The sequence below is a fragment of the Salmo salar genome, chromosome 13, assembly GCF_965601325.2.
Source record: "Salmo salar chromosome 13, fSalSal1, whole genome shotgun sequence".
Taxonomy (NCBI): domain Eukaryota; kingdom Metazoa; phylum Chordata; class Actinopteri; order Salmoniformes; family Salmonidae; genus Salmo; species Salmo salar.
This window is the reverse complement of record NC_138303.1, coordinates 32,262,925-32,288,651: the sequence shown is the minus strand read 5'-3', so window position 1 is coordinate 32,288,651 and position 25,727 is coordinate 32,262,925. Positions and strand designations below refer to the sequence as shown.

Below are 25,727 nucleotides of genomic sequence, written 5' to 3'. Positions count from 1 at the left end.
TAGGTTGGAGTTATTAAAACTCGTTTTTCAACCACTCCACAAATTTCTAGTTTTGGCAATCTACTTTGTGCATTACACAAGTAATTTTTCTAACCATTGTTAACAAACAGATTATTTCACTTATATTCACTGTATCACAATTCCAGTGGGTCAGAAGTTTACATACACTAAGTTGACTTTGCCTTTAAACAGCTTGGAAAATTCCAGAAAATTATGTCATGGCTTTAGAAGCTTCTGATAGGCTAATTGACATAATTTGAGTCAATTGGAGGTGTACCTGTGGATGTATTTCAAGGCCTACCTTCAAACTCAGTGTCTCTTTGCTTGACATTATGGGAAAATGACAAAAATCAGCAAAGACCTCAGAAAAACAATTGCAGACCTCCACAAGTCTGGTTCATCTTTGGGAGTAATTTCCAAACGCCTGAATGTACCACGTTCATCTGTACAAACAATAGTACGCAAGTATAAACACCATGGGACCACGCAGCCGTCATACTGCTCAGGAAGGAGATGCATTCTGTCTCCTAGAGATGAACGTACTTTGGTGCAAGAAGTGCAAATCAATCCCAGAACAACACCAAAAGGACCTTGTGAAGATGCTGGAGGAAACAAGTACAAAAGTATCTATATCCACAGTAAAACGAGTCCTATATCGACATAACCTGAAAGGACGCTCAGCAAGAAAGAAGCCACTGCTCCAAAACCGCCATAAAATGCCAGACTACGGTTTGCAACTGCACATGGGGACAAAGATTGTATTTTTTGGACAAATGTCCTCTGGTCTGATGAAACAAAAATAGAACTGTTTGACCATAATGACCATCGTTATGTTTGGAGGAAAAAGGGGGAGGCTTGCAAGTCGAAGAACACCATTCCAATCATGAAGCACGGGAGTGGCAGCATCATGTTGTGGGGGTGCTTTGCTGCAGGAGGGACTGGTACACTTCACAAAATAAATGGCATCATGAGGGAGGAAAATTATGTGGATATATTGAAGCAACATCTCAAGATATCAGTCAGGAAGTTAAAGCTTGGTTGCAAATGGGTCTTCCAAATGGACAATGACCCCAAGCATACTTCCAAAGTTGTGGCAAAATGGCTTAAGGACTACAAAGTCAAGGTATTTGAGTGGCCATCACAAAGCCCTGACCCCTCAATCATATAGGAAATTTGTGGGCAGAACTGAAAAAGCGTGTGCGAGCAAGGAAGCCTTCAAACCTGACTCAGTTACACCAGCTCTGTCAGGGGGAATGGGCCAAAATTCACCCAACTTATTGTGGGAGCTTGTGAAAGGCTACCCAAAATGTTTGACCGAAGTTAAACAATTTAAAGGCAATTCTACCAAATACTAATTGAGTGTATGTAAACTTCTGACCCACTGGGAATGTGATGAAAGAAATAAAAGCCTAAATAAAATCACTACTATTATTCTGACGTTTCACATTCTTAAAATAAAGTGTTGATCCTAACTGAACTAAGTCAGGGAATTTTTACTAGGATTAAATGTCAGGAATTGTGAAAAACTGAGTTTAAATGTATTTGGCTAAGGTGTATGTAAACTTCCAACTTCAACTATAGGCCTTTGCTGCAGACACTGCGTTTACTGTGTACGGCCACAGGCGGTGAGAGGGTTGGTACGCAACATGATTTTCAGAGAATTCCATGGAAAGATGATGATGCGGTGGGGATAAGACCTGAATAAAACAATGCTGGCTTATACAGCAGGATTTCCTGAGTTGGTAGATTGGTAGATTAGGGTGGAGGTTGTTAATGGGCTGCTTTCAACAATAGATGTTAGCCAGATTAAAAACACCACTTTAAGGAATTTATGGGTCCAGATACCATTGGGCAAAATATGTAATCCTGCCTGACCAACGGTCTCTCTGAGATAGAGGATGTGAGATACAGACTGAGATAGAGGATGTGGTGAGCTGAAACATGACCAGTAGGAGGTAGAGAGATGCTGAATTGCCAGATATGCAGGATAAGGATTAAACTGAGCCTACTTGACAGGGCCTCTGCATCTGTGTGTGTGTGTGTGTGTGTGTGTGTGTGTGTGTGTGTGTGTGTGTGTGTGTGTGTGTGTGTGTGTGTGTGTGTGTGTGTGTGTGTGTGTGTGTGTGTGTGTGTGTGTGTGAGAGAGAGAGAGGAGTATGTGTGTGTGCCGGAGACGATTAGCCAACCGCAAAGTTGTTGTTGCGTTTCCACCCCCCCCCTCAGTAAACATATGGACACCCATATGCTGCACAGGGCACCGTCAACACGCCATAACCTACACACACACGTCAAGACGATACACACCACTTACCATGAACAACGGTGACCAAACATGTCATTGTGAACACTTGGTTATTATACACACATGTGACAAAACACTCTACAAAACACATACACTACATTATTAGAGTGTATCCAGATGACCCAGCCTCTATCCAGATGATCACAGACTGGGCACACACATGGTAATGAACATCCTGTATTAAGGAAAATCACAGAACATCCACTGGCACCTCACTTCCAAATCTGTATTCACACTCAGCCACTATTAATTACCTCACAACACACTTCAATGAGGAAGGTGAGACTTGTGAGGGAAAAAAACATGTATTTTCAGGATCTATTAGATATTAGGTACCTATATAATTATCTGTAGCTTCATAATAGGATCTTAGTATTGGAACTTAGTGATCGTAAAGAGCTCTCTGCTTAAAGGAATAAAGAAGGCATATTGCTGTGCACATATGGAGGGTTGAAACTACAAGATAGTTTCACCACTTCCCCCGCCTCAGGGATGGTTCCTCTCTTCCACGTTCACTCACCGCAGCTGGTCTGGGCGTGTAGTTAAGGACATGGGATAGAGATAAACTTGAGGAACAGAATAGACCTGTATTGTTTCCAATCATCTTTGCTTCTGAGTAACTTGGTCACAAGGCATAAGACAAAGAAGAAACCACAGTAGCTTATGATGCCCCGATCTGCTGGGGAGGGGTGGAACCAACCATGACTAAGCAGTTTTGGGGTTTCTATATAAACCTCTTGCATCTTCTGTATTATTGGGCTCCCAATGATCACCTACGGGTGGTCGTTGACCAGCTCCATTATTGCAATAATTAAATCGGTATTATAGGTTGATTGTTTGAAGAAATTGAAAGTCTTTTCTCTTGCTTGATTAGAATTTACATGACATTTTGCTAACATGCTAATCCCATTATTAAGTGGGTTAATTACAATACAACAAAACTCTGGCACTGCAGGTCCTGTACTACTCAATAAGAACCCTCCGAACCCATGGCAGTGTGTGCCTAACAGTGGCTCTCTCTCTGCTTTAAACCCTCAGCTGAGCCACCTGCTCGGCTACTCTCTCCGTCTCCGACATTAAATTAATCCCATTAGCTGTGCTGCTGAGCCCAGATCCAATCCCTCTATCACAATTGATGAGCAAAATAAAGCAGGGCCTCCCTCATCATAGAAGCCAGCCAACTTCTCGGCTCCCCCAATATCAATTTGGGACAGATTGAATGCCTGCATTTTCTTAAGACGGACCAGGTCTTATGAGATGCGAGACAGACTGTAGCGCTTTGGATGACATCACTGAGGACTCTCTCACTAACTAACTCACTCACACACACACACACACACACTTCAGAAAGTATTCATACCCCTTGACTTATTCCACATTTGAATGTGTTTCAGCCTGAATTCAAAATGGATTCTACCTACATGTACATATTACCTCGACACCAATGCCCCCGCACATTGACTCTGTACGGGTACCCCCTGTATATAGCCCCGCTATTGTGATTTACTGCTACTCTTTAATTATTTGTTATTCTTATCTCTTACTTTTTTTCTGTATATTCTTAAAACTGTATTGTTGGTTAAGGGCTTGTAAGTAAGCATTTCATTGTTGTACAAATTGTATTTGTCACATGTAACAAATACAATTTGACTTTAGTTGATTAAATACTCCATAATGAACAAGGGAAAACATGTTTTTTGAAATCTTGGCAAATTTATTGAAAATGAAATACAGAAATATCTAAGTTACCTAAGTATTCACACCCCTGAGTCAATACTTTGTAGAATCACCTTTGGCAGCGATTACAGCTGTGAGTCTTTCTGGTTAAATCTCTAAGAGCTTTCCACACCTGGATTGTGCAACATTTGCCCATTTATCTTTTCAAAATTCTTCAAGCTCTGTCAAATTGGTTGTTGATCATTGCTAGACAACCATTAACAGGTCTTGCTATAGATGTTCAAGTAGATTTAAATCAAAACTGTAAGGCCACTCAGGAACATTCACTGTATACTCACTGGTCTTTGTGGTTGAATCAGTGTTTGAAATTCACTGCTCGACTGAGGGACCTTACAGATAATTGTATGTGTGGGGTACAGAGATGAAGTAATCATTCAAAAATCATGTTAAACACTATTATTGCACACAGAGTGAGTCCATGCAACTTATTATGTGATTATCATGCAACTTATTATGTTATTATTGTTAAGCAAACTTTTACTCCTGAACTTATTTAGGCTTGCCATAACAAAGGGGTTGAATACTTATTGACTCAAGACATTTCAGCTTTTAATTAATTTGTAAAAACAATTTAAAACATAAGTCCACTTTGACATTATGGGTTATTACGTGTAGGCCAGTGACAAGAAATCTCAATTTAATCAATTTTAAATTCAGGCTGTAACACAACAACATGTGGAAAAAGTTAAGGGTGTGAGTACTTTCTGAAGGCTCTGTATAGAGGGGCTCTGTTGTGTTTTGCCCCATGCACAACAAGCATGAAGAAGAACGAGGGGTTGCGGGCGTGACTTTCATATGATGTTTTTCCCCTTTGCTTTAGAGCTGGGTCTTGGAGCAGCAACAGTCAGTGTTCTGTTGAATTTATCTTCACTGTGTGTAATGAATGACATCACAAATACATCTAAACCAGAACTGTGATCAAATGGTTGGATATAAACTTTGACTAATTTATTCACCATTTCCCTACCTTGATCTACTCCTGTATCTCCTAGAATAAGGCTGTAACGTAAAAAAAATGTGGAAAAAGTGAAGGGGTCTGAATACTTTCCGAATGCACTGCATTTGCAAACTTGCACAACTTACAATATGTTACGAATTTACAAAACGTATGATATGTTACGAATTCCAATTTGTTGTGGCTAACGTTAGCTATGTGGCTAGGTTGCTAACGTTAACTAGCTGGCTAACGTTAGCTAGGGGTTAGGAGTTAGGTTAAAGTTAGGGGAAGGGTTAGCTAAAATTGTTGCTATACGTTCGCATTATACATACACCCCGACAAACCACCCTCCTTTTGTTTTTGCCTTAATTAACCTTCGGTCTTTTATAACCATACCAAACGTGACATATCATACTAACTTGAGTGTCCCGGATTTACTATGAGACCAGGCTGATCAATAAACTGTTGAATTCATAATGAAACCTTATACGGATACGCTTTTTGCAACGAACGAGTGCAATGTTTCGTAATCTTGTACGGTAAATATGGAATGTTGTGTGTGTAAGTATGTCTAAAATGCTAATGATGTGATCTAATGAAGTATGGATGAGTTTTGGTATGATGAGGTGTAGAAATATAAATGACTGGCTATATTTCGTGCATATGGCATATTTGGTCAAAGGAGAACTGAAACCGACTCAGCCTCCTGCTTGACACCAATCTAGCGAATTCAAAACAACGCCAATGGGATTCATAGTTCAAATAAACTAATTACGATTCAGTGGGTTTCTCTAAAGACGTCTGCTCTACCACATGAGCTGTGTGACTACAAAAGGCATAAGTGTCTGAATTAGGCTAAGTAGCGAGGCCTAAACAGAACTGAGAAAGACCATCAATGGCTCTTTGTATCATCCATTTCTTCTAATCTGTTACCAAGAAGTAAAACTGTCCACGTGAGATTAGTTTCTCCAAATCCTCAGTGGTAATGGCGGGAAAACATTATTCATCTAAATAAACAGATTCATCTAAATGAATGTTCTGTCGGGATGAGGGTTGCGTAAGAGCCCGTCTGTTCACTCAATGGTTTTCCTCGTCACGTCTGCACTCCATTCATCACGTTACTGTATGTCCTCTCTAGCCAAGGCCAGAGAAGTCTAAAGGGTCCATCACATCACTGCAGGGCAACTGACTTTAGCTGAGTCACATTCTTTCATTCCACTTAAGACTAAATACTCCATTACTTAAAGATGTCTCAGAGAGATGGCTCTGAGATTCATAATGTGTTAGTATTGGGGTGACAGAGATCCCTCCAAAGAACCACTTCATATTCAAACCATTCCCTCTGTTTTTTGTGAGTGCAGATCAATTCCTGCATGGACCGCACGCACTAAACGTGTGTTGACCATCAGCCATTTTGGGTCAAATCCCCCCATTTCAAAACCTCCATTATCATTCATGCACAGGACTCAACTACTGCGATATCTAATCCTGCATTTGCCTTTACGTGTCTTAAGTTAATGTGTGTGTGTGGGAGTAATTTCATCAATAGTGAACTAACTAAATAATAGGCTTTTATTTCCCTCACCACAAAGTGGCAGTGTGGTGGTCTGTGTGTTTACTACTATCCCATCACCACACCCACCATATGTATCAATCTTCTTACTTGTAATAAGCAGAGGATATATATTTGAAAAAGGTAGAGATTTGCAGTCTCATCAGGTAGCTAGCGTAAGTCCTACTCTGGGGTTGAGTAGTTTGTAAACAACCTGCAAATAACAAGACCAATAAGACGATTAGATCTTAGTGGTCTTATGGGAAACACTGCTGTCCGCTAGTGTTTTCAAAGGACAGAAATAAAACATTTGGCCTTGTGTTACCTCTCTGGACAGCTTTCCGGCCCTCAAGTCCAGACTTAACTACTTTGTTTCAAATAAAGAGTTAAGTATAAATCCGACCTTATAACTTTTTCACTCCAGACTTAGCCCATCTCTTTATGTGATAACGCAAGGTAATTACCTTTAAGTTTAAATCAAACAACCTTGAACATTTTAAAAACCAAACAACCTTAATCAAATCACATTTACCACAATAGGAGAAATGAGTAAATGGCAAGCATCCCGTCACTGAATCTACAAAATGAATCTTTACTCATTCAAGTGAGTGGGATGAATCCCTGCCTTCCACTAAGAAAGCACTGGCCACTGTTCTTGGCCTGAAGTCTCCAGGAACAGCAGAGCCATCCATCCTGAGGAATGTCTGAAGGGCTCTCTTCTAATGAAGGACGTTGCTGAGCCAAACAGCATACATGCCCAATGTTTAATCAATACCGTAGAGAAACTGAGGTGGGAGTCGAAGTGAGAGGGGAAGGAGTCTCTGTCAGACTGTATTGTACTGCAGTAGTTCCCAAAATTGTTTGGTTATTGTACCACCAACTGAATTTTGCTCTGCCCCCAGAAGTACCCCCTCATGTGCATTTTACCAGTAGGCCGATGGTCTCATGAGTCTTCTCAAGTACCCCCTGTGGATAGGTCAAGTACACCCAGAGGTCCTAGTACCCCTGGTTGGGAACCACTGCTGTACTGTACACAGGGTTCTACACTAACCTTTTACACTGGTGGCACCAACTATTTTTGCCATCTTTTAAATTAGCATGCCCTTGTGTTCTTACATTGATTTTGATATATTTACTATGACAGCAAAGAAAAGAGACTGTTAAAATAAAGTGCAAAATGTATTTATTGCCGATTTCAAAGTGCCATGTGTTCTTTCCTGCGAAATCCTGCAGAGGGCAGAATTGGAAAACGATACTTGATACCAAAACGATAACACAAAAAATATATATATATTTCCCCCAGTTTTTACAGGTTTTCGCTCTCAAAATGGGATGTTCGAAGTCCATAACAATGCTTTAACCATATTCTTTGTTGTTTTGTAGTTACCCTTTAATTCAGGTGTGCACCAGCCAGACAGTTGTGTTTGGCCAGCAGTGTTTCTGTAGCACACTTGTGATGGAATTTTCAAAAGAAAATGGTCACTGGATTGACGCAAATAATTATGATTATGCCAGGTAGACATAGGCTATTTTGTAGTTACCTTTTAATTGCCTTTCAATCTGCCTGAAAACTGTTATCATTAGCATCGCTAACAGCTACACAAAGTGGTAGCCATATAGGCCCTACGCGCACTGCACACATCAGGGCTCGACATTCAGGTAAATTTGCCAGTGTCACACCGGGCCAGTGCCAACTTAAAGCTACTGGCTCGAATGAAAAAAATACTGGCCCGGGTCAAGAGCTGACAGGAAAGCAAATTATGCTTTCATAGATTTAAGAATATATTACCTTTCATTTACAGGCTGAGCAAGTAGCCTTTACAGGGTCAAATTCAAGGACATTTTCAAGCACTTAATTGTATTTTTCAAGGACCAAGATTGTATATTTGTTGTAATAGCCTACAGAAAAAACACCCTTCAATTGAAACAGCGGGAAACAAAAGAAAGTGCCTTCATCTCTCATTAAAACGGATCAGAAATGAAATCATGGAATAATTATATTGGAGCAGTAGAACTTCTAAATCAGCTACCATAACTTCAATGACTTTTCAAAAGACCAAATAGCCAAGATTTTCAAGGTACGCCATTCCATGATGACTGAATTGCACATCGCAAATATTCAACCAAGACTTATAACTTTTTAAATATCTGGTTTGCATACCCATTCTTGCCTCATAACTTGGAACATCTTTCCTACCGCTGTCGTTCTTCGTTGAGTTGCTCAATTATATAGCCTAGGTTAAAAATAGCATTATTACAATATTTCTTTCACTGGCCCAAGTGGCCCACTGATGGGGATGATCGACCTCCCCTGTAAGTCGATCTCTGACGCTTCATACAGTTGGGTTTATTTTTGGTGAATTGCACATTACTGTTTGAATAAAACATGATAAAGAGAGCAAATTGTGATCCAAAAACGAACATGACCAGGTAAAAAAAACGTTTTTGCTGGAACCCTTGCGACCAAATAAAAATGTGTGTTGCACTGCCAAGTCAAACAGTTGCAAATGCGACTGTTTTAGTTGCAGTATTGAACCCTGATACAGAATATGAGAGCTGGCCGTCAGTGTCAAATACATTTGATCTATTCTCTCGTTATGAGAGAAAAATGTAAACTGGGGGGGTCCTACTATCTGCTTATTGGGTTTGTTTGAATTTCAAGATGAAGACTAATTCATACAGGCTTTTCAGTAGTTCAGGCTACTCTAACCCTAAGAACAGGACAACCAGTTTTAAATGAATAGCCATAAACCTAAGCAGCAGGGGCATACAGCCATTGAAGGGTTGGTAAGCTTGTTCTCTGACACAGTTCCTCTATCTTCACCTAATGTCTTTCGCAATGTCTATGATCTCCAAAAGGCGTCACTCATTTGAGGAAACTAATTATGCAATGAAATGTGTGCCGATCACAGATAAGAGGGAATCGGTTCCACATAAGGAATTACTGTACTATTGGCCAACAGTATTCTGCTTGGCATCACTGAACACATTCGCTTAAGTGTCGTTCTCCCATTTTGAGTTTTAGCTCCTGGCCAGATGATCAGCCCATGTCTGTGTAATACTAAGTGTATTATACTACATGAATGGAGAATTCTTGAGAAATTCAGTCTCAAGCTTCAAAAAGCCCAGAAACACACTCACCAGCGAGCACAAAGGAATACAGGGGTTTGAGCTGGCTCTTCACTGGTGGACTAGTAGAAGAATTCTGTGCCCCATTTTAAATTCAGTGTGCCATGAGTATCACCCAATATTATAAAAGGAACTGTCCACCCAGCTGACATTCAGACAGTGCCTGTAGGGGCTGGGAGCTTTACTGTGAACTGATAAGTATGGACTGGATGGGGAGAGAGGAGGGGATAATTCACGTACTTGTATAAAAGTGATAATGCCCTCGAAGCCATTGTTTGGAGGATATATTGGCACGGTTTTCCGGCCCTCGACATCGTCTTGGGCCTAACAACAGCCATGCCAATATATCCTCCAAAGATCGGCAAATCTCTGGCATGATCACTTAATTAGAGAAGGCGGGCAGAGGAGACAATGGGAATCAACTTAGGGGAGTCGGAGACACAGGGACAATTAGAACGGTCCCTCTCAAGTTAATCTGGCACAAGTTATTATTTGAAAAGTAAAACAAATTGTAATCAAATTCAGCAAATCACAAACTGTATTTTGAAGCGAATTTTAATAGAAATCAACCCAAGTGAATCTGGAGACAGGGTTTTGAAGGAATGGAGAGTTTGGGGGGGGGGGCATGGTACTCACGGTTGGGAATGGGCTGTCTCATAGCGCTCAAATGCGTGGCCCAGGTCGTGTTTGTTGTTCATGTAGCACTGCGTGCACAAGTCGTAGTCAAAGCACACCTTGCACTTCCAGCGCATCCCCATGATGCCATGCTTCTTGCAGCTGTCGCAGATGATGTTGGAGTGGCGCACACCTGAGACAGAGAAAAGGGGAGAGAGAGAGAGAGAGCGAGAAAGTCAGAGCGAGGTTGAAGGAGGTTAAGACAAGCCAGTCCAGAATTAGTTAAAAGTACAGCAAATGAGAAGAATTGACTGATGACAGAGATGACGAGAAATGCTGATCTTCCTCCCCCTCCTCACTCTCTTTCTCCTTCTCTTTGCTTTCGCTCCATTAATTGAAGCCTTATTGACTTCTGAGGCAGAAGAATTCTGTTTTAATGGAGCAAAATGCAGATGAATCCTGCATTAGCACTTGGCATTCGAATCTAATACAGCCGATTCTAAAACAGGGCTGTATTGCCTGTCTCCTGCTTGAGTCGAGAGAAATGGAGATGGAGAGAGATGCCCTTTGCTCTGCGTTGCTGAGTAAACATGAGCTTGAGGAACCTTGCTTGAGACACAAAGATGAGACCAATACCTAAAAATAACAAATGATATACAAACAATACATTAGATACAGTGCATTTGGAAAGTATTCAGACCCCTTCCCTTTTTCCACATTTTGTTACATTACAGTCTTATTCTAAAAATTATTAAATTCATTTTTTCATTCATCAATCTACATACAATACCCCATAATGACAAAGAGAAAACAGGTTTAGACATTTTTGCACATTTATAAAAAATAAAAAAACAGAAATACCCTATTTACGTAAATATTCAGAAATTTCTTATGACACTCCAAATTAAGCTCAGATGCATCCTGTTTCCTGTTTTTATATGTTGCTGTATTACGTTCCCCTAATCCTACCACCCCTCCCCTAATTGGAGTAAACCAATGGACAACAACACTTAGGCTTCTACTTCCAGCTTAGTCATACAATATACATTTTACGGACACAATGTATTTGACAATAGTTCACTTTTTATTTTATTTTGATCCCCTCTGTCAGCTACCCTCAACCCCTCCCATTTATCTCTGAAGACCATCCAGTTTTGATTTCTATTTGCAATATATTTTTTAACTGTGCTGTTTCACAAAAGTTCTGAACCTATAAACATTTTACGGACCCAGTATATTTTACATTAGTTATCTTGTTGTTTTTAGTCTCCCCCTTCAGCTCCACTCAACGCTTCCAATCTATCTCCTATTAACACCATCCAGTTTTGATTTCCATTTCCCATATATTTTTCTAATCTGCTATGATGTTTCACAGAAGTTCTGAACCTTTCTATTCTCATAGTTTCTACAGATTGTAAATTAAAGATTTTTTTTTCTCTAAAAGTATTATATTATTGATCGATTGACTATAAACTTTTCAAATCACCCAGCAGTGCTATTTACAGAGTTAGCTCCAGGTAAATGTTGCAATTCTTCAGCCATTCCTGAACCTGCGACCAAAAACAAGCTACATGTGGACATTACCAAACAAATTATCTCATGATTCTGTCTCTTCGTAGCAAAATCTGCAGAGCTGGGATGGTTGTATCCCCCATATATATATATATATATATATATATATATATATATATATATATATATATATATATATATATATATATATATATATATATATATATATATATATATACATATATATATATATATATACTATATCTATATATATATATATATATATATATATTATATATACATACATTATATATATATATATATATATACATATATACATACATATATTATATATATATATATATATACATATATACATACATATATTATATATACATATATTATATATATATACACACATATATATACACACATATATATATATACACACACCACACACACACACACACACACACACACACACACACACACACACCCCGTTGAAGTCGGAAGTTTACATACACTGGAGTCATTAAAACTCGTTTTTCAACCACTCTACAAATGTATAGTTTTGGCAAGTTGGTTAGGAGATCTACTTTGTGCACGACAAGTAATTTTTCCAACAATTGTTTACAGACAGATTATTTCACTTATAATTCACTGTATCACAATTCCAGTGGGTCAAAAGTTTACATACACTAAGTTGACTGTGCCTTTAATCAGCTTGGAAAAGTCCAGAAAATTATGTCATGGCTTTAGAAGCTTCTGATAGGCTAATTGACATCATTTGAATCAATTGTAGGTATACCAGTTGATGTATTTCAAGGCCTACCTTCAAATTCAGTGCCTCTTTGCTTGACATCATGGGAAAATCAAAATAAATCAGCCAAGACCTCAGAACAAGAATTACAGACCTCCACAAGTCTGGTTCATTCTTGGGAACAATTTCCAAATGCCTGAAGGTACCACGTTCATCTGTACAAACAGTAGTACGCAAGTATAAACACCATGGGACCACGGAGCCGTCATACCGCTCAGGAAGGAGGCGCGTTCTGTGTCCTAGAGATGAACGTATTTTGGTGTGAAATGTGCTAATAAATCCCAGAACAACAGCAAAGGACCTTGTGAAGAATGCTGGAGGAAACAGGTACAAAAGTATCTATATCCACAGTAAAATTAGTCATATATCGACAAACAAAGGCCACTCAGAAAGGAAGAAGCCACTGCTCTAAAACCGCCATAAAAAAGCCAGACTACGGTTTGCAACTGCACATGGGGACAAAGATCGTACTTTTTGGAGTAATGTCCTCTGGTCTGATGAAACAAAAATAGAACTGTTTGGCCATAATAAACATCGTTATGTTTGGAGGAAAAAGAGGGAGGCATGCAAGCCGAAGAACACCATCCCAACCGTGAAGCACGGGGGTGGCAGCATCATGTTGTCGGGGTGCTTTGCTGCAGGAGGGACTGGTACACTTCACAAAATAAATGGCATCATGAGGGAGGAAAATTATGTGGATATATTGAACAACATCTCAAGATATCAGTCAGGAAGTTAAAGCTTGGTTACAAATGGGTCTTCCAAATGGACAATGACCCCAAGCATACTTCCAAAGTTATGGCAAAATGGCTTAAGGACAACACAGTCAAGGTATTTGAGTGGCCATCACAAAGCCCTGACCTCAATCCTATAGAAAATTTGTGGGCAGAACTGAAAAAGCGTGTGCGAGCAAGGAGGCCTACAAACCTGACTCAGTTACACCAGCTCTGTCAGGAGGAATGGGCCAAAAATGCACCCAACTTATTGTGGGAAGCTTGTGGAAGGCTACCAGAAACATTTGACCCCAGTTAAACAATTTAAAGGCAATGCTACCAAATACTAATTGAGTGTATGTAAACTTCTGACCCACTGGGAATGTTATGAAAGAAATAAAAGCTGAAATAAATAATTCTCTCTACTATTATTCTGACATTTCACATTCTTAAAATAAAGTGGTGATCCTAACTGACCTAAAACAGGGAATTTTTACTAGGATTAAATGTCAGGAATTGTGAAAAACTGAGTTTAAATGCATTTGGCTAAGGTGTATGTAAATTTCCGACTTCAACTGTATGTAACTGTAATATATAAATATATTTAAAAAACATTCTATTGGTTGCAAGAATTTGGTATAATTTTGGTATCATTTAAATTGGAAAATTCGAAGTTTTCAATCCGGCATCGTTTTGTGTATCAGCTCATAAACCACGTGCCATGAAATCGGTACATCGAAAATCTATTCCCAACTATTTTGCAATCTATATGGCACAGCTGTCAATGTTTTGGTCCTTAAATGAAACTGGTATACATTTTTATTTATCTCCATTTTCTTTAACCAATTTTGGTCTTTAATGCAGGGTCGACAGACAAGTTCCTTACTTTTTCCCCCCTTCCAATTGCATCTTCCATTTTTGCGGTAATGCTGCAATTAGGATGCCTGTATTTTTGTAGGGACTGTGTAATTAAGTGTAATTAATAACTTAACCATTCTCAAAGGGATATTCAATGGTCTGTCTTTTTTTACACTGAACAAAAATATAAACGCAACATGTAAAGTGTTGGTCCCATGTTTCATGAGCTGAAATAAAAGATTCCAGAAATGTTCCATAGACACAAAAAGCGTATTTCTCGCAAATATTGTACACAAATGTGTTTATACCCGTTAGTGAGCATTTCTCCTTTGCCAAGATAATCCAGCCACTGGACAGGTGTGGCATATCAAGAAGCTGATTAAACAGCATGATCATTACACAGGTTTTGGAAAATTTGGCAGTACGTCCAACCGGCCTCAGAACCGCAGACCACGTGCAACCACGCCAGCCCAGGACCTCCACATCCGGCTTCTTCACCTGCGGGATCGTCTGAGACCAGCCACCTGATGAAACTGTGGGTTTGCACAATCGAAGAATTTCTGCACAAACTGTCAAAAACCCTCTCAGGGAAGCTCATCTGCGTGCTCATCGTCCTCACCAGGGTCTTGACCTGACTGCAGTTTGGCGTCATAACTGACTTCAGGGAGCAAATACTCACCTTCGATGGCCACTGGTACGCTGGAGAAGTGTGCTCTTCATGGATGAATCCCAGTTTCAACTGTACCGGGCAGATGGCGTGTATGGCGTCGTGTGGGCGAGCGGTTTGCTGACGTCAATGCTGTGAACAGAGTGCCCCATGGTGGCGGTGGGGTTATGATATGGACAGGCATAAGCTACGGACAATGAACAAAATTGCATTTTATCAATGGCAATTTTAATGCACAGGGATACCTTGACGAGATCCTGTGGCCCATTGTCGTGCTATCCATCTGCTGCCATCACTTTATGTTTCAGCATGATAATGCACAGCCCCATATTGCAAGAATATGTACACAATTCCGGGAAGCTGAAAATGTCCCAGTTTTTCCATGGCCTGCATACTCACCAGACATGTCACCGATTGAGCATGTTCGGGATGCTCTGGATCGATGTGTAAGACAGCATGTTCCAGTTCACAACAATATCCAGCAACTTCGCACAACCATTGAAGAGGAGTGGGACAACAATCCACAGGTCATAATCAACAGCCTGATCAACTCTATGCAAAGGAGATGTCGCGCTGCATGAGGCAAATGGTGGTCACACCAGAAACTGACTGTTTTTTTTTATCCATGTCCCAACCTTTAAAACAAAGTTATCTGTGACCAACAGATGCATCTGTATTCCCAGTCATGTGAAATCCATAAATTAGGCCTAATTAATTTATTTCAATTGACGGATTTCCTTATATGAACATTAACTCCGTACAGTCTTTGAATTCTTGCAAGTTGCGTATATATTTTTGTTCAGTGTATATTTACCCATCGACCAATAGGTGCCCTTCTTTGTGAGTCCATGCAACTTATTATGTGACTTGTTACGCACATTTTAACTCCTGAACTTATGTACCGTAATTTCCGGACTATTAAGCACACCTGAATATAAGCCGCACCCACTGAATTAAATTTTTTATTTTCAACATAAATAAGCCGCACATGTCTATAAGCCGCAGGTGCCTACCGGTACATTGAAACAAATGAACATTACACAGGCTTTAACGAAACACGGCTTGTAACAAAAATAAATAGGCTTTAACGAAACACGGCTTGTAACAAAAATAAATAGGCTTTATCGAAACACAGCTTGTAACACAAAATAAAAAATTAGCAGTAAGCTTTAGTTGTCTTTTTGCACTGAGTCAATTCCTCACGCTGCTGTTTCCAAAGTCTTATCATCGACTCATTAAGACCAAGCTCCCGTGCAGCAGCTCTATTTCCTTTTCCAACAGCCAGATCAATCGCCTTCAACTTGAAAGCTGCATCATATGCATTTCTCCGTGTGTTTGCCATGATGAGGGTGACAAAATGACTACCGTAATCAGAATGATGGGAAGTTTGAGAGCGCTCAATTTAATCTAAACAGTAAACAAAAAAGTTGTTTGACCTTAACCCGTTCGGCAATTTCATTGGTCTAATGAAAGCTTCATGCCGGCAAAAAACTGAACACATCACAGAATGTGTTTTTTTGGAGAAAAAAAAATTTAAAGCGGGAAAAATCCATATATTAGCCGCGTCATTGTTTAAGCCGCGAGGTTCAAAGCCTGGGAAAAAAGTTACGGCTTATAGTCCGGAATTTACGGTAAGCTTGCCATAACAAAGGGGTTGAATAATTATTAACGCAAGACATTTCAGCTTTTCATTTTTTATTAATTTGTAAAAATGTCACAAAATTCCACTTTGACATTATGGGTATAGTGTGTAGGCCAGTGCCAAAAAAATGGCAATTTTATCAATTTTAAATGCAGGCTGTAACACAGCAAAATGTGGAAAAAGTCAAGGGGTGTGAATACATTCTGAAGGCACTGTACAGTATATACACTGCATTCAGAAAGCATTCAGACCCCTTGACTTTTTCCACATTTTGCTATGTTACAACCTTATTCTAAAATGTATTAAACCATTTTTTCCCCCTCATCAATCTTCACACAATACCCCATAATGACAAAGCAAAAACAGGTTTTTAGACATTTCTGCAAATGTATATAAAAATTTTTTTTTTTAAATGTATATGACATTTACATAAGTATTCAGACCCTTTACTCAGTACTTTGTTGAAGCACCTTTGGCAGCAATTACAGCCTCAAGTCTTCTTGGGTATAATGCTACAAGCTTGGCACACCTGTATTTGGGGAGTTTCTCCCAATCTTTTCTGCAGATCGTCTCAAGCTCTGTCAGGTTGGATGGGGAGTGCTGCTGCACAGCTATTTTCAGGTGTTCGATCGGGTTCAAGTCCAGGCTCTGGCTGGGCCTCTCAAGGACATTCAGAGACTTGTCCCAAAGCCACTCCTGCATCGTATTGGTTGTTTGCTTAGGGTCATTGTCCTGTTGGAAGGTGAAGCTTCGCCCCAGTCTGAGGTCCTGAGCGCTCTGGAGCAGGTTTTCATCATTGATCTCTCTGTACTTTGCTTAGCTAATCTTTCCCTTGATCCTGACTAGTCTCCCAGTTCCTGCCGCTGAAAAACATCCCCACAGCACGATGCTGCCACCACCATGCTTCACCGTAGGGATGGTGCCAGGTTTCCTCCAGACGTGACGCTTGGCATTCAGGCCAAAGAGTTCAATGTTGGTTTCATCAGACCAGAGAATCTTGTTTCTCATGGTCAGAGCCCTTTAGGTGCCTTTTGGCAAACTCCAAGCGGGCTGTCGTGCCTTTTACTGAGGAGTGGCTTCCGTCAGGCAAAGGCCTGATTGGTGGAGTGCTCCAGAGATGGTTGTCCTGCTAGAAGGTTCTCCCATCTCCACAGAAGAAACTCTGGAGCGCTGTCAGAGTGACCATCGGGTTCTTGGTCACCTCCATGACCAAGGCCTTTCTCCCCCGATTGCTCAAATTGGCCGGGCGGCCAGCTCTAGAAAGAGTCTTGGTGGTTCCAAACTTCTCCCATTTAAGAATGGAGGCCACTCTGTTCTTGGGGACCTTCAATGCTGCAGACATTTTTTGGTATCCTTCCCCAGATCCGTACCTCGACACAATCCTGTCTCGGAGCTCTACAGACAATTCCTTTGACTTCATAGCTTGGTTTTTGTTCTGACATGCACTGTCAACTGTGGGAACTTATATAGACAGGTGTGTGCCTTTCCAAATCATGTCCAATCAATTGAATTTACCACAGGTGGACTCCAATCAAGGATGATCAATGGAAACAGGATGCACCTGAGCTCAATTTCGATTCTCATAGCAAAGGGTCTGAATACTTATATTTATATTTTTTATTTTTAATACATTTGCAAAAAATTGTAAAAACCCATTTTCACTTTGTCATTATGGGGTATTGTGTGTAGATTGATGACGTAAACAATTTAGTCATTTTTAGAGTGAGGCTGTAATGTAACAAAATGTGAAGGGGTCTGAATACTTTCCAAATTCACTGTAAGTACATAGCCAGTATGTGTGTAAACAGCTGAGGTGGGGTGCTATGCTCACCAATCTGGGCATTGTCGTAGAGCAGCAGGTCGTAGGAGCCTTGGTATCCTGTGCGGTAGTTGGTACGCGTGCCGCTGTCCCACTGCACCACCACCGTCTTATCGGGCGTGGTGGTGCTTCCTTGCCGCCCGATCTCCACCACTGTGCCCACGTGACCCTCACTGTCGTCCTGGTTCCCCCACTTCCAGTCCAGGCCGCGCACCACGCGCATGCCCACCTCCATGCTGCCTCTCGGGCCAGCCGGGCCCAAGGGCCGCGGCCTGGTGGGGTCGCTTCCGCTGCTGCTGTTGTTGCGCCTCCGGGGCCTGTGAAGGGCAGGCCGGACCCGCACAGAGGGCAGGGAGGGCACCACGGGTAGCACCAGGGGCTCCGGGACTAGATCAGGGGTGACTGACGGGAGAAGGAGAGAGAAAGAAAAAGATGTCTAATCAATTGGGGCGCCGTCTACTAGCAGAGATGTGAATGAGAACCGGCATTTGAGTTTTCATTTTGTGACAAATAGTTATTGCAGCCAAGCATCTTTTTCCGTAAATAGGCTAGCTCAGATTGGCCATTCACCACCACTTCTTCATTGGTAAACAATTTCATGATCTTGACAATTTTTTTAAAAAGAAGTCAGCCTAAGCCCTAAAACAATGGTCTCAATCATAGAATTAGAACACTAGAATGGACATGGACCGTCTTATGATGGGAAAAATGTCAGCCATGTTTGTCAGGGAATTGGTAAAACATGGTTTGCCAGTGCTGTGATAAGATCATAGAAATAGAATGGGCTTGGAACCTCTAACCCTGGCAATATGACTGGTAAACTCATGGGTACACTCGCAATGTCTGCCTGGTATTGTGATGCAATAATTTCCATGGTAATGTCGAATGTTCATTCAAATGATGCTAACTGATGTGGCTCACGCAATGGAATGTATTTTTTTGTAATGTCAGTTGAGTTGATTCAACAAATCACATTCCAGATTGATGGGTTCCCTTTCCTGCTTTTACATCCGGCTTTTCTTCTAGGTAAAAAAAAACAAAAGGTTAAGACAATGTAATAATTCCATGCGAAAGCGCTCTAAATAAACAAATTAATGGGACCAGTGCCATTGATAACTATTAACGCCGTTGCTAACTAGCAACGCAAGTCCCATGAAATTGCAAAGAGTTATGGGAAATTATAACCACGTTGTCTTAACCTTGTAATCTTGGCCTCCAGTCCACCCGTTATGCCATATTTTTACCCCTTTTTCTCCGCAATTTCATGATATCCAAATTGAATATCCCATCGCTGCAACTCCCATACGGACTCGTGAGAGGCGAAGGTCGAGAGCCATGTGTCCTCCAAAAAACGACCCAGCACTCCTTCCCGGCCCGCCACAAGAAGTCGCTAAAGCGCAATAGGACAAGGACATCTCGGCCGTCTAAACCCTCCCCTAACCTGGACGACGCTGGGCCAATTGTCCGCCGCCTCATGGGTCTCCCGGCTCTGTACTGATGCAGTGTCTTAGACCGCTGCGCCACTCAGGAGGCTATCCATTATGCAATCATTGACTTGAATTCCATTCTATTTCTATTGATAAGATAAATAAATAATGAATTAAGAATTTGGTTGTGTTAGTAAATTCATTTTGGCGTGCCAGAGTGCGCTCTGGGCGTTTGTAAATTCAGAGCATTGTCAGATTGTCTGTTCTTAAATTCAGAGCGTTTTGTTCTCGGAACATTCAGAGCGCACACTGGACGCTCTCGGAGTAGGGTTGATCCAAGCGTTCTGACCTCACTACGACAGTCGAGCACCTGAGCTAACTGGCTAACGTTGGCTAGCTACTTCCAGACACAAATGAAAAAACAACTCACTGACCATTTTCCTCGCCCTTGCAGAGCTGGTTAGGCTGTTTTCATGTTATCCAGAGCATTGGTGACTGTAACTGTGCTGCTGGTAACAATTTAATAATGTTTTTTTGCTGACGTTTACCGACACCGGCCATATTCCCTGTGGCTCAGTTGGTAGAGCATGGTGTTTGCAACGCCAGCATGGTGTGTGCAACGCCAGGGTTGTGGGTTCGATTCCCACGGGGGGACAGTAAAAAAAAAAAAAAAAAGACAAAAAAATAATGCATGAAATGAAATGTATGCATTCACTACTGTAGGTCGCTCTGGATAAGAGTGTCTGCTAAATGACTAAAATGTAAATGTATATTCAACAGGTGTTGAGCGTTCATAAATTCATCAGTTAGTCTGTGCTCTGGCACACTCAGATGAGAGCGCTCTGAAATTGGAGTAGATGGCCGGAGTGAATTTACGAAACGCACCTTTAATCTGCACTCTGTTTGTTAGCTAGCTAGCCAGACAGTTATGATTCCATCATTTTTCCAAATTAACTGTCAATATGCTAACACTCCATTCAAACAATGCAGTCAATCCAGAGCCATTCATTGGCTGAAATCAGTTGATTGGACTTTGACGCGTTGTAAATGCAACAAGTACTGTATCATATAATAGCTTTTCAAGAAAACAAAAATGTTGAACTGTATGGTCTTTTTACATATATTTTAGAGGCTATATATACACACAGTACCAGTCAAAAGTTTGGGCACACCTAGTCATTCAAGGGTTTTTCTTTATTTTGACTATATTCTACATTGTAGAATAGTAGTGAAGACATCTAAACTATGAAATAACACATATGGAATCATGTAGTAACCAAAAAAGTGTTAAACAAATCAAAATATATTTGATATGAGATTCTTCAAAGTAGACAGCTTTGCACACACTCTTGGCATTCTCTCAACCAGCTTCACCTGGAATGCTTTTCCAACCATCTTGAGGGAGTTCCCACATATGCTGAGCACTTGTTGGCTGCTTTTCCTTCACTCTGCGGTCCAACACATATTGCCCCCCCCCCCCCCCCCCGCACATTGTTGTGACTAAGACAAAGATCAGATCAAATTTTATGACAAATTTATGCAGAAATCCAGGTAATTCCAAAGGGTTTACATACTTTTTCTTGCCACTGTATATATCACAGAACAATTGTTTAAAACCCATATAAGCCGTATTTATAATTATATGACAATATTATTGGATAAAAATAATTCTATTACACATTTTCTGATAGATCACATGCCTTACTTAAATTTTCCTGCGTAAATAAAATCCCAATTATGCCTCTACTGCCATTCATTCCAATGAAGTTCGTTTGGATTTCTCCCTGACCAATATGGCTGCCATGGTCTCAATACTCAGAGAGCTTTACACCATTCGCAGAGATACTGTCAGTGACACTGCAGCAGCATGCCTTTTGTCTCATTAACCCATGTACTGAAGCCCTGTGATTTTATCCTGTCCCTTCTTCAACATTCACTGAGCCCCATGCTGTGTGACATGGGCTGACTCAGAGAGGAGCAGCTGGACATTAGACTCCCCTAACTGCTTTCCTCTGTACCCCTGACATGACACAGCAGCCACAGTCTGCCACACAGTCATGCCCTCATAATGACACTATGGCATGTAGCATTAGCGCCCGGCAGCCACTTGAAACCCAACAAACGCAGGAAAGAAGTGCTTATTCATGTGGAGGACTGAGTCGGCAGAATGGCATGAACCTTCACAAATAAGAGAGGTATGCCAATCAGACAGCCCACTAGTCAGACAGCCAGCCGGTCAGGCTGCATACATGGCCTACTTTAGCTCTGTCTTGAATAGGGAAAGGGGATATCTAAACTATACATACAAAAGAATGTGGACACCCTTCAAATTTGTGGATTCGGCTATTTCAGCCACACACCCATTGCTGACAGGTGTATAAAATCGAGTACACAGCCATGCAATCGACATAGACAAACATTGGCAGTAGAATGGCCTTACTGAAGAGCTCAGTGACTTTCAAAGTGGCACCGTCATAGAATGCCACCTTTCCAATAAGTCAGTTCATCAAATTTCTGCCCTGCTAGAGCTGCCCCAGTCAACTGTAAGTGCTGTTATTGTGAAGTGGCAATATCAAGGAGCAACAACAGATTATCCACGAAGTGGTACGCCACACAAGCTCCCAGTAGGGGACCAGAGTGCTGAAGCGCATAAAAAACGTCTTTCCTCAGTTGCAACACTCACTACCGAGTTCCAAACTGCCTCTGGAAGCAACGTCAGCACAAGAACTATTCGTCGGGAGCTTCATGAAATGGGTTTCCATGGCCGAGCAGGCGCATACAAGCCTAAGATCACCCTGCGCAATGCCAAGCGTCTAAGATCACCACGTGCAATGCGTCAGCTGGAGTGGTGTAAAGCTCACCGCCATTGGACTCCGGAGCAGTGGAAACGTGTTCTCTGGAGTGATGAATCACGCTTACCAACTGGCAGTCCGATGGACGAATCTGGGTTTGGCGGATGCCAGGGGAACACTACCTGCCCGAATGCGTAGTGCCAACTGTAAAGTTTGGTGGAGGAGGAATAGTGGTCTGGGAGTGTTTTCATGGTTCGGGCTAGGCCCCTTAGATCCAGTGAAGGGGAATCTTAACGCTACAGAATACAATGACATTCTAGACGATTCTGTGCTTCCAACTTTGTGGCAACAGTTTGGGTAAGGCCTTTCCTGTTTCAGCATGACAATGCCCCCGTGCACAAAGTGAGGTCCATACAGAAATGGTTTGTTAAGATTGGTGTGGAAGAACTCTACTGGCCTGTACAGAGCCCTGACCTTTAACCCTTCGAACATCTTTGGGATGAATTGGAACGCCGACTGAGAGACAGGCCTAATCGCCCAACATCAGTGTCCGATCTCACTAATGCTCTTGTGGCTGAATGGAAGCAAGTCCCCGCAGCAATGCTCCAACATCTAGTGGAAAGGCTTCCCAGAAGAGTGGAGGCTGTTATAGCAGCAAAGGGAGGATCAAGTCTATATTAATGCCCATGATTATGGAAAGAGATGTTCGACGAGCACGTCTACATACTTTTGGTCATGTAGTGTAGTCAGTTGAATCCATTCATAACGGAATGGATTCAACCAAAATGTGTCTTTTGCTTTTAACTCAACCCCTCTGAATTAGAGAGGTCCGGCCTTAATCGACGTCATCGGGAACCGGGGAGAAGTTGTTGTTGGGGGTTAACTGCCTTGCTTAAGGACAGAATGGCAGATTTTTCCACCTTGGAGATTCAAACCAGCGACCTTTTGGTTACTGGCCCAATGCTCTTAACCACTAGGAGGAATGTCTCAGCTGACAGGTTGTTGAAACACTGTCTGTCTACACAGCCACAACAAGAGGCTAAAGCACAGTCACCTTTTTTAAACCGCTGAGTTAACCACGGTCAATGAATTTACAATGCTATTTAGCAATGGTATTGAACCAGTTTCCCTACCGTTGTTAAGGCGGGGGAGGCCTACCTCGGTTGTCCCTCGGCCAACAAATGCTTGGCTTTGGTTGATCATGTTGGTGATGGCATTCCTGGATGCTGCTTCGGTCTGTGTCTACAGTACACAGGGGAATCGAGGGGGTGCGACTGCATAGATAGAGGCAGGCAGTCCAGCCGCCTGTAGATGTGGAGCACACTAGATCAGCCTGTCTCTCTGCATCCTCCTCATCTGCCTGCCTGGGCTGCCTACTGTGGGCTTGCAGCCTTTACGTAACGGCCTACAGAATTTTGTTTGTGCATTTGTGTGAGGACAAGAAAAAAAGCAGAGACGAATCCAAGAAAAACAGGCCTGTCACAAATGGATCGGAAAGTGAAACACACTCAAATTTGACATATTCCCTTGTTAAAACCAAACATGTAGCCTAATCTACAGAAGTTCTGAACTTTTGACAGCTCTCCCTTTAAATTGTCACATCTCACTGGAAAGACTATTTCACACTCACAGCTTCCAATAACAGAGAGAACCTGCAACCATTATCTACCCATGCATACAACACTACCTATGAAGCTTTATGCTTACAAACGACATTTATTCACCCTGGGTGATACAACTGACAGTGTAGACCAAATGCCTTTTTTGTTGGTGCCTAATTCAGTCTTAATCCCATGATAAGTATTCAGATACTTGGTTTAGTATAGGCCTAATCCATCTTAATCCAGCAGCAATAGGCCGAACAAAATTATTATACTAAATTTGAGATTATATTTGTATGTTTACAGGGATTACTGTGTATTAAAGGTATCTGCTTAAGCGTGAAAACATGTGGAGTGGGGGGTTCATACTCACTTTCTCCAGCCCTAAAATCACAGTTTAGCCTGCCTTCACTGGATTAATAGCTCTGGCCAGTCATCTGACACTGTGTTAAAGGGGAGCCTCAGGGTGAGTATCGATAGTCTAAAGTAGCTTCCTGTCCTTGGCTACTCTTCTCCTTTTGCTCTGATCTACCGGTGAGGTGAAAGCAATAAATTAGAAATCCTAGCAGTTCTTTCAGATCACCCTTGATACAGGAAAATAAACTAGGAGAAAGAGATCGTCTAGGCCAGTTGCTTTCTACTGCAGGTGGTCCGAATGTTTTTAACATATGTTTCTTCCAAAAAGAATAGGCCTCACAGTTGGGACATGGGAGTATTAGACTAATGGAATTATAAGCAATTTTACATTACTTTTCACAAAGCAAATAGTTTATAATAATAATAATAAAACCTTTAATCTGTTATATTCACTGATAAAATTGACTGGTTGTCCTAAAGAGATTGACAGTGATTTGTTGGTCCCCGGAACAGAAAAGGTTGGGATAATTGAAATGACTGAGATGCATCCTTTGGATGGAGAGATCTATGGAGATTAGGGAAAGGAGACATTTGCCTACCAATCTCCCTCCATGCTTGTGCATCTTGATCAGGCAGGGATTTCACCGGCCTGCCAGAGCATACTGATATCTAATCAGAATTAAATTGGACTAGGACTGACTGTGCCAAGTACACTCCCAGCATGGATGAATCTGGGGGTGACTACCTACACAACAAGCCCTTATCCTGGCTTTAGAAGAACACTGTTCCACAGTGGGAGCTTAGCTCAACCCAGTAGGATACAGTGGCTAGTTGGCTGACATCGGACCAAAGAAGAAAAACTGGGAATCGATATTCACAATCAATGGGTTACATTTGTGGCATGCTAAACGGATCTTCCCACAAAGGTGTGCAGCAGACTTCTGGGTGGACCACGTTTAGGACCTAATCAATAAATCAACATGAAAAAGGAGTAGGACTGCCATAAAGGACAACCAGGTTATTCAAAAGGATTCTCAGCCACCAAATTGTACCCACCTATAATTACTGTAAGGCCTATGGCAGAATGGGCAAGCAAGAGCGCAAGCAAGCCAAAAACCAACAACACCAACACAGCAAAGGTCCATATTATGTTGTGGGCCCTACAGGGGCCTGTGGTTGGGTGATTCGCATGAAACCAGTTTTAGCCATTGCAGTAACAAATCATTAGAAAACCATGATGCATCTGC

General features: G+C 41.4%; 1 protein-coding gene across 4 annotated transcripts in view; it reads right to left on the bottom strand.

The window, feature by feature from the left end:
- Positions 1-25,727, bottom strand: part of LOC106566874 (E3 ubiquitin-protein ligase MIB2) — a 74,386-nt gene that overhangs the window by 36,528 nt on the left and 12,131 nt on the right. For all 4 annotated transcript variants that reach the window (XM_014135383.3, XM_014135384.3, XM_045693128.2 and 1 more), the window contains exons 2-3: positions 18,316-18,705; positions 10,294-10,465 (exon numbers count right to left, since the gene is read on the bottom strand). In XM_014135383.3, the coding sequence (XP_013990858.3) occupies positions 10,294-10,465; positions 18,316-18,538 (395 nt within the window). In that variant the 5' untranslated portion in view covers positions 18,539-18,705. The remainder of the gene's footprint in view (positions 1-10,293; positions 10,466-18,315; positions 18,706-25,727) is intronic.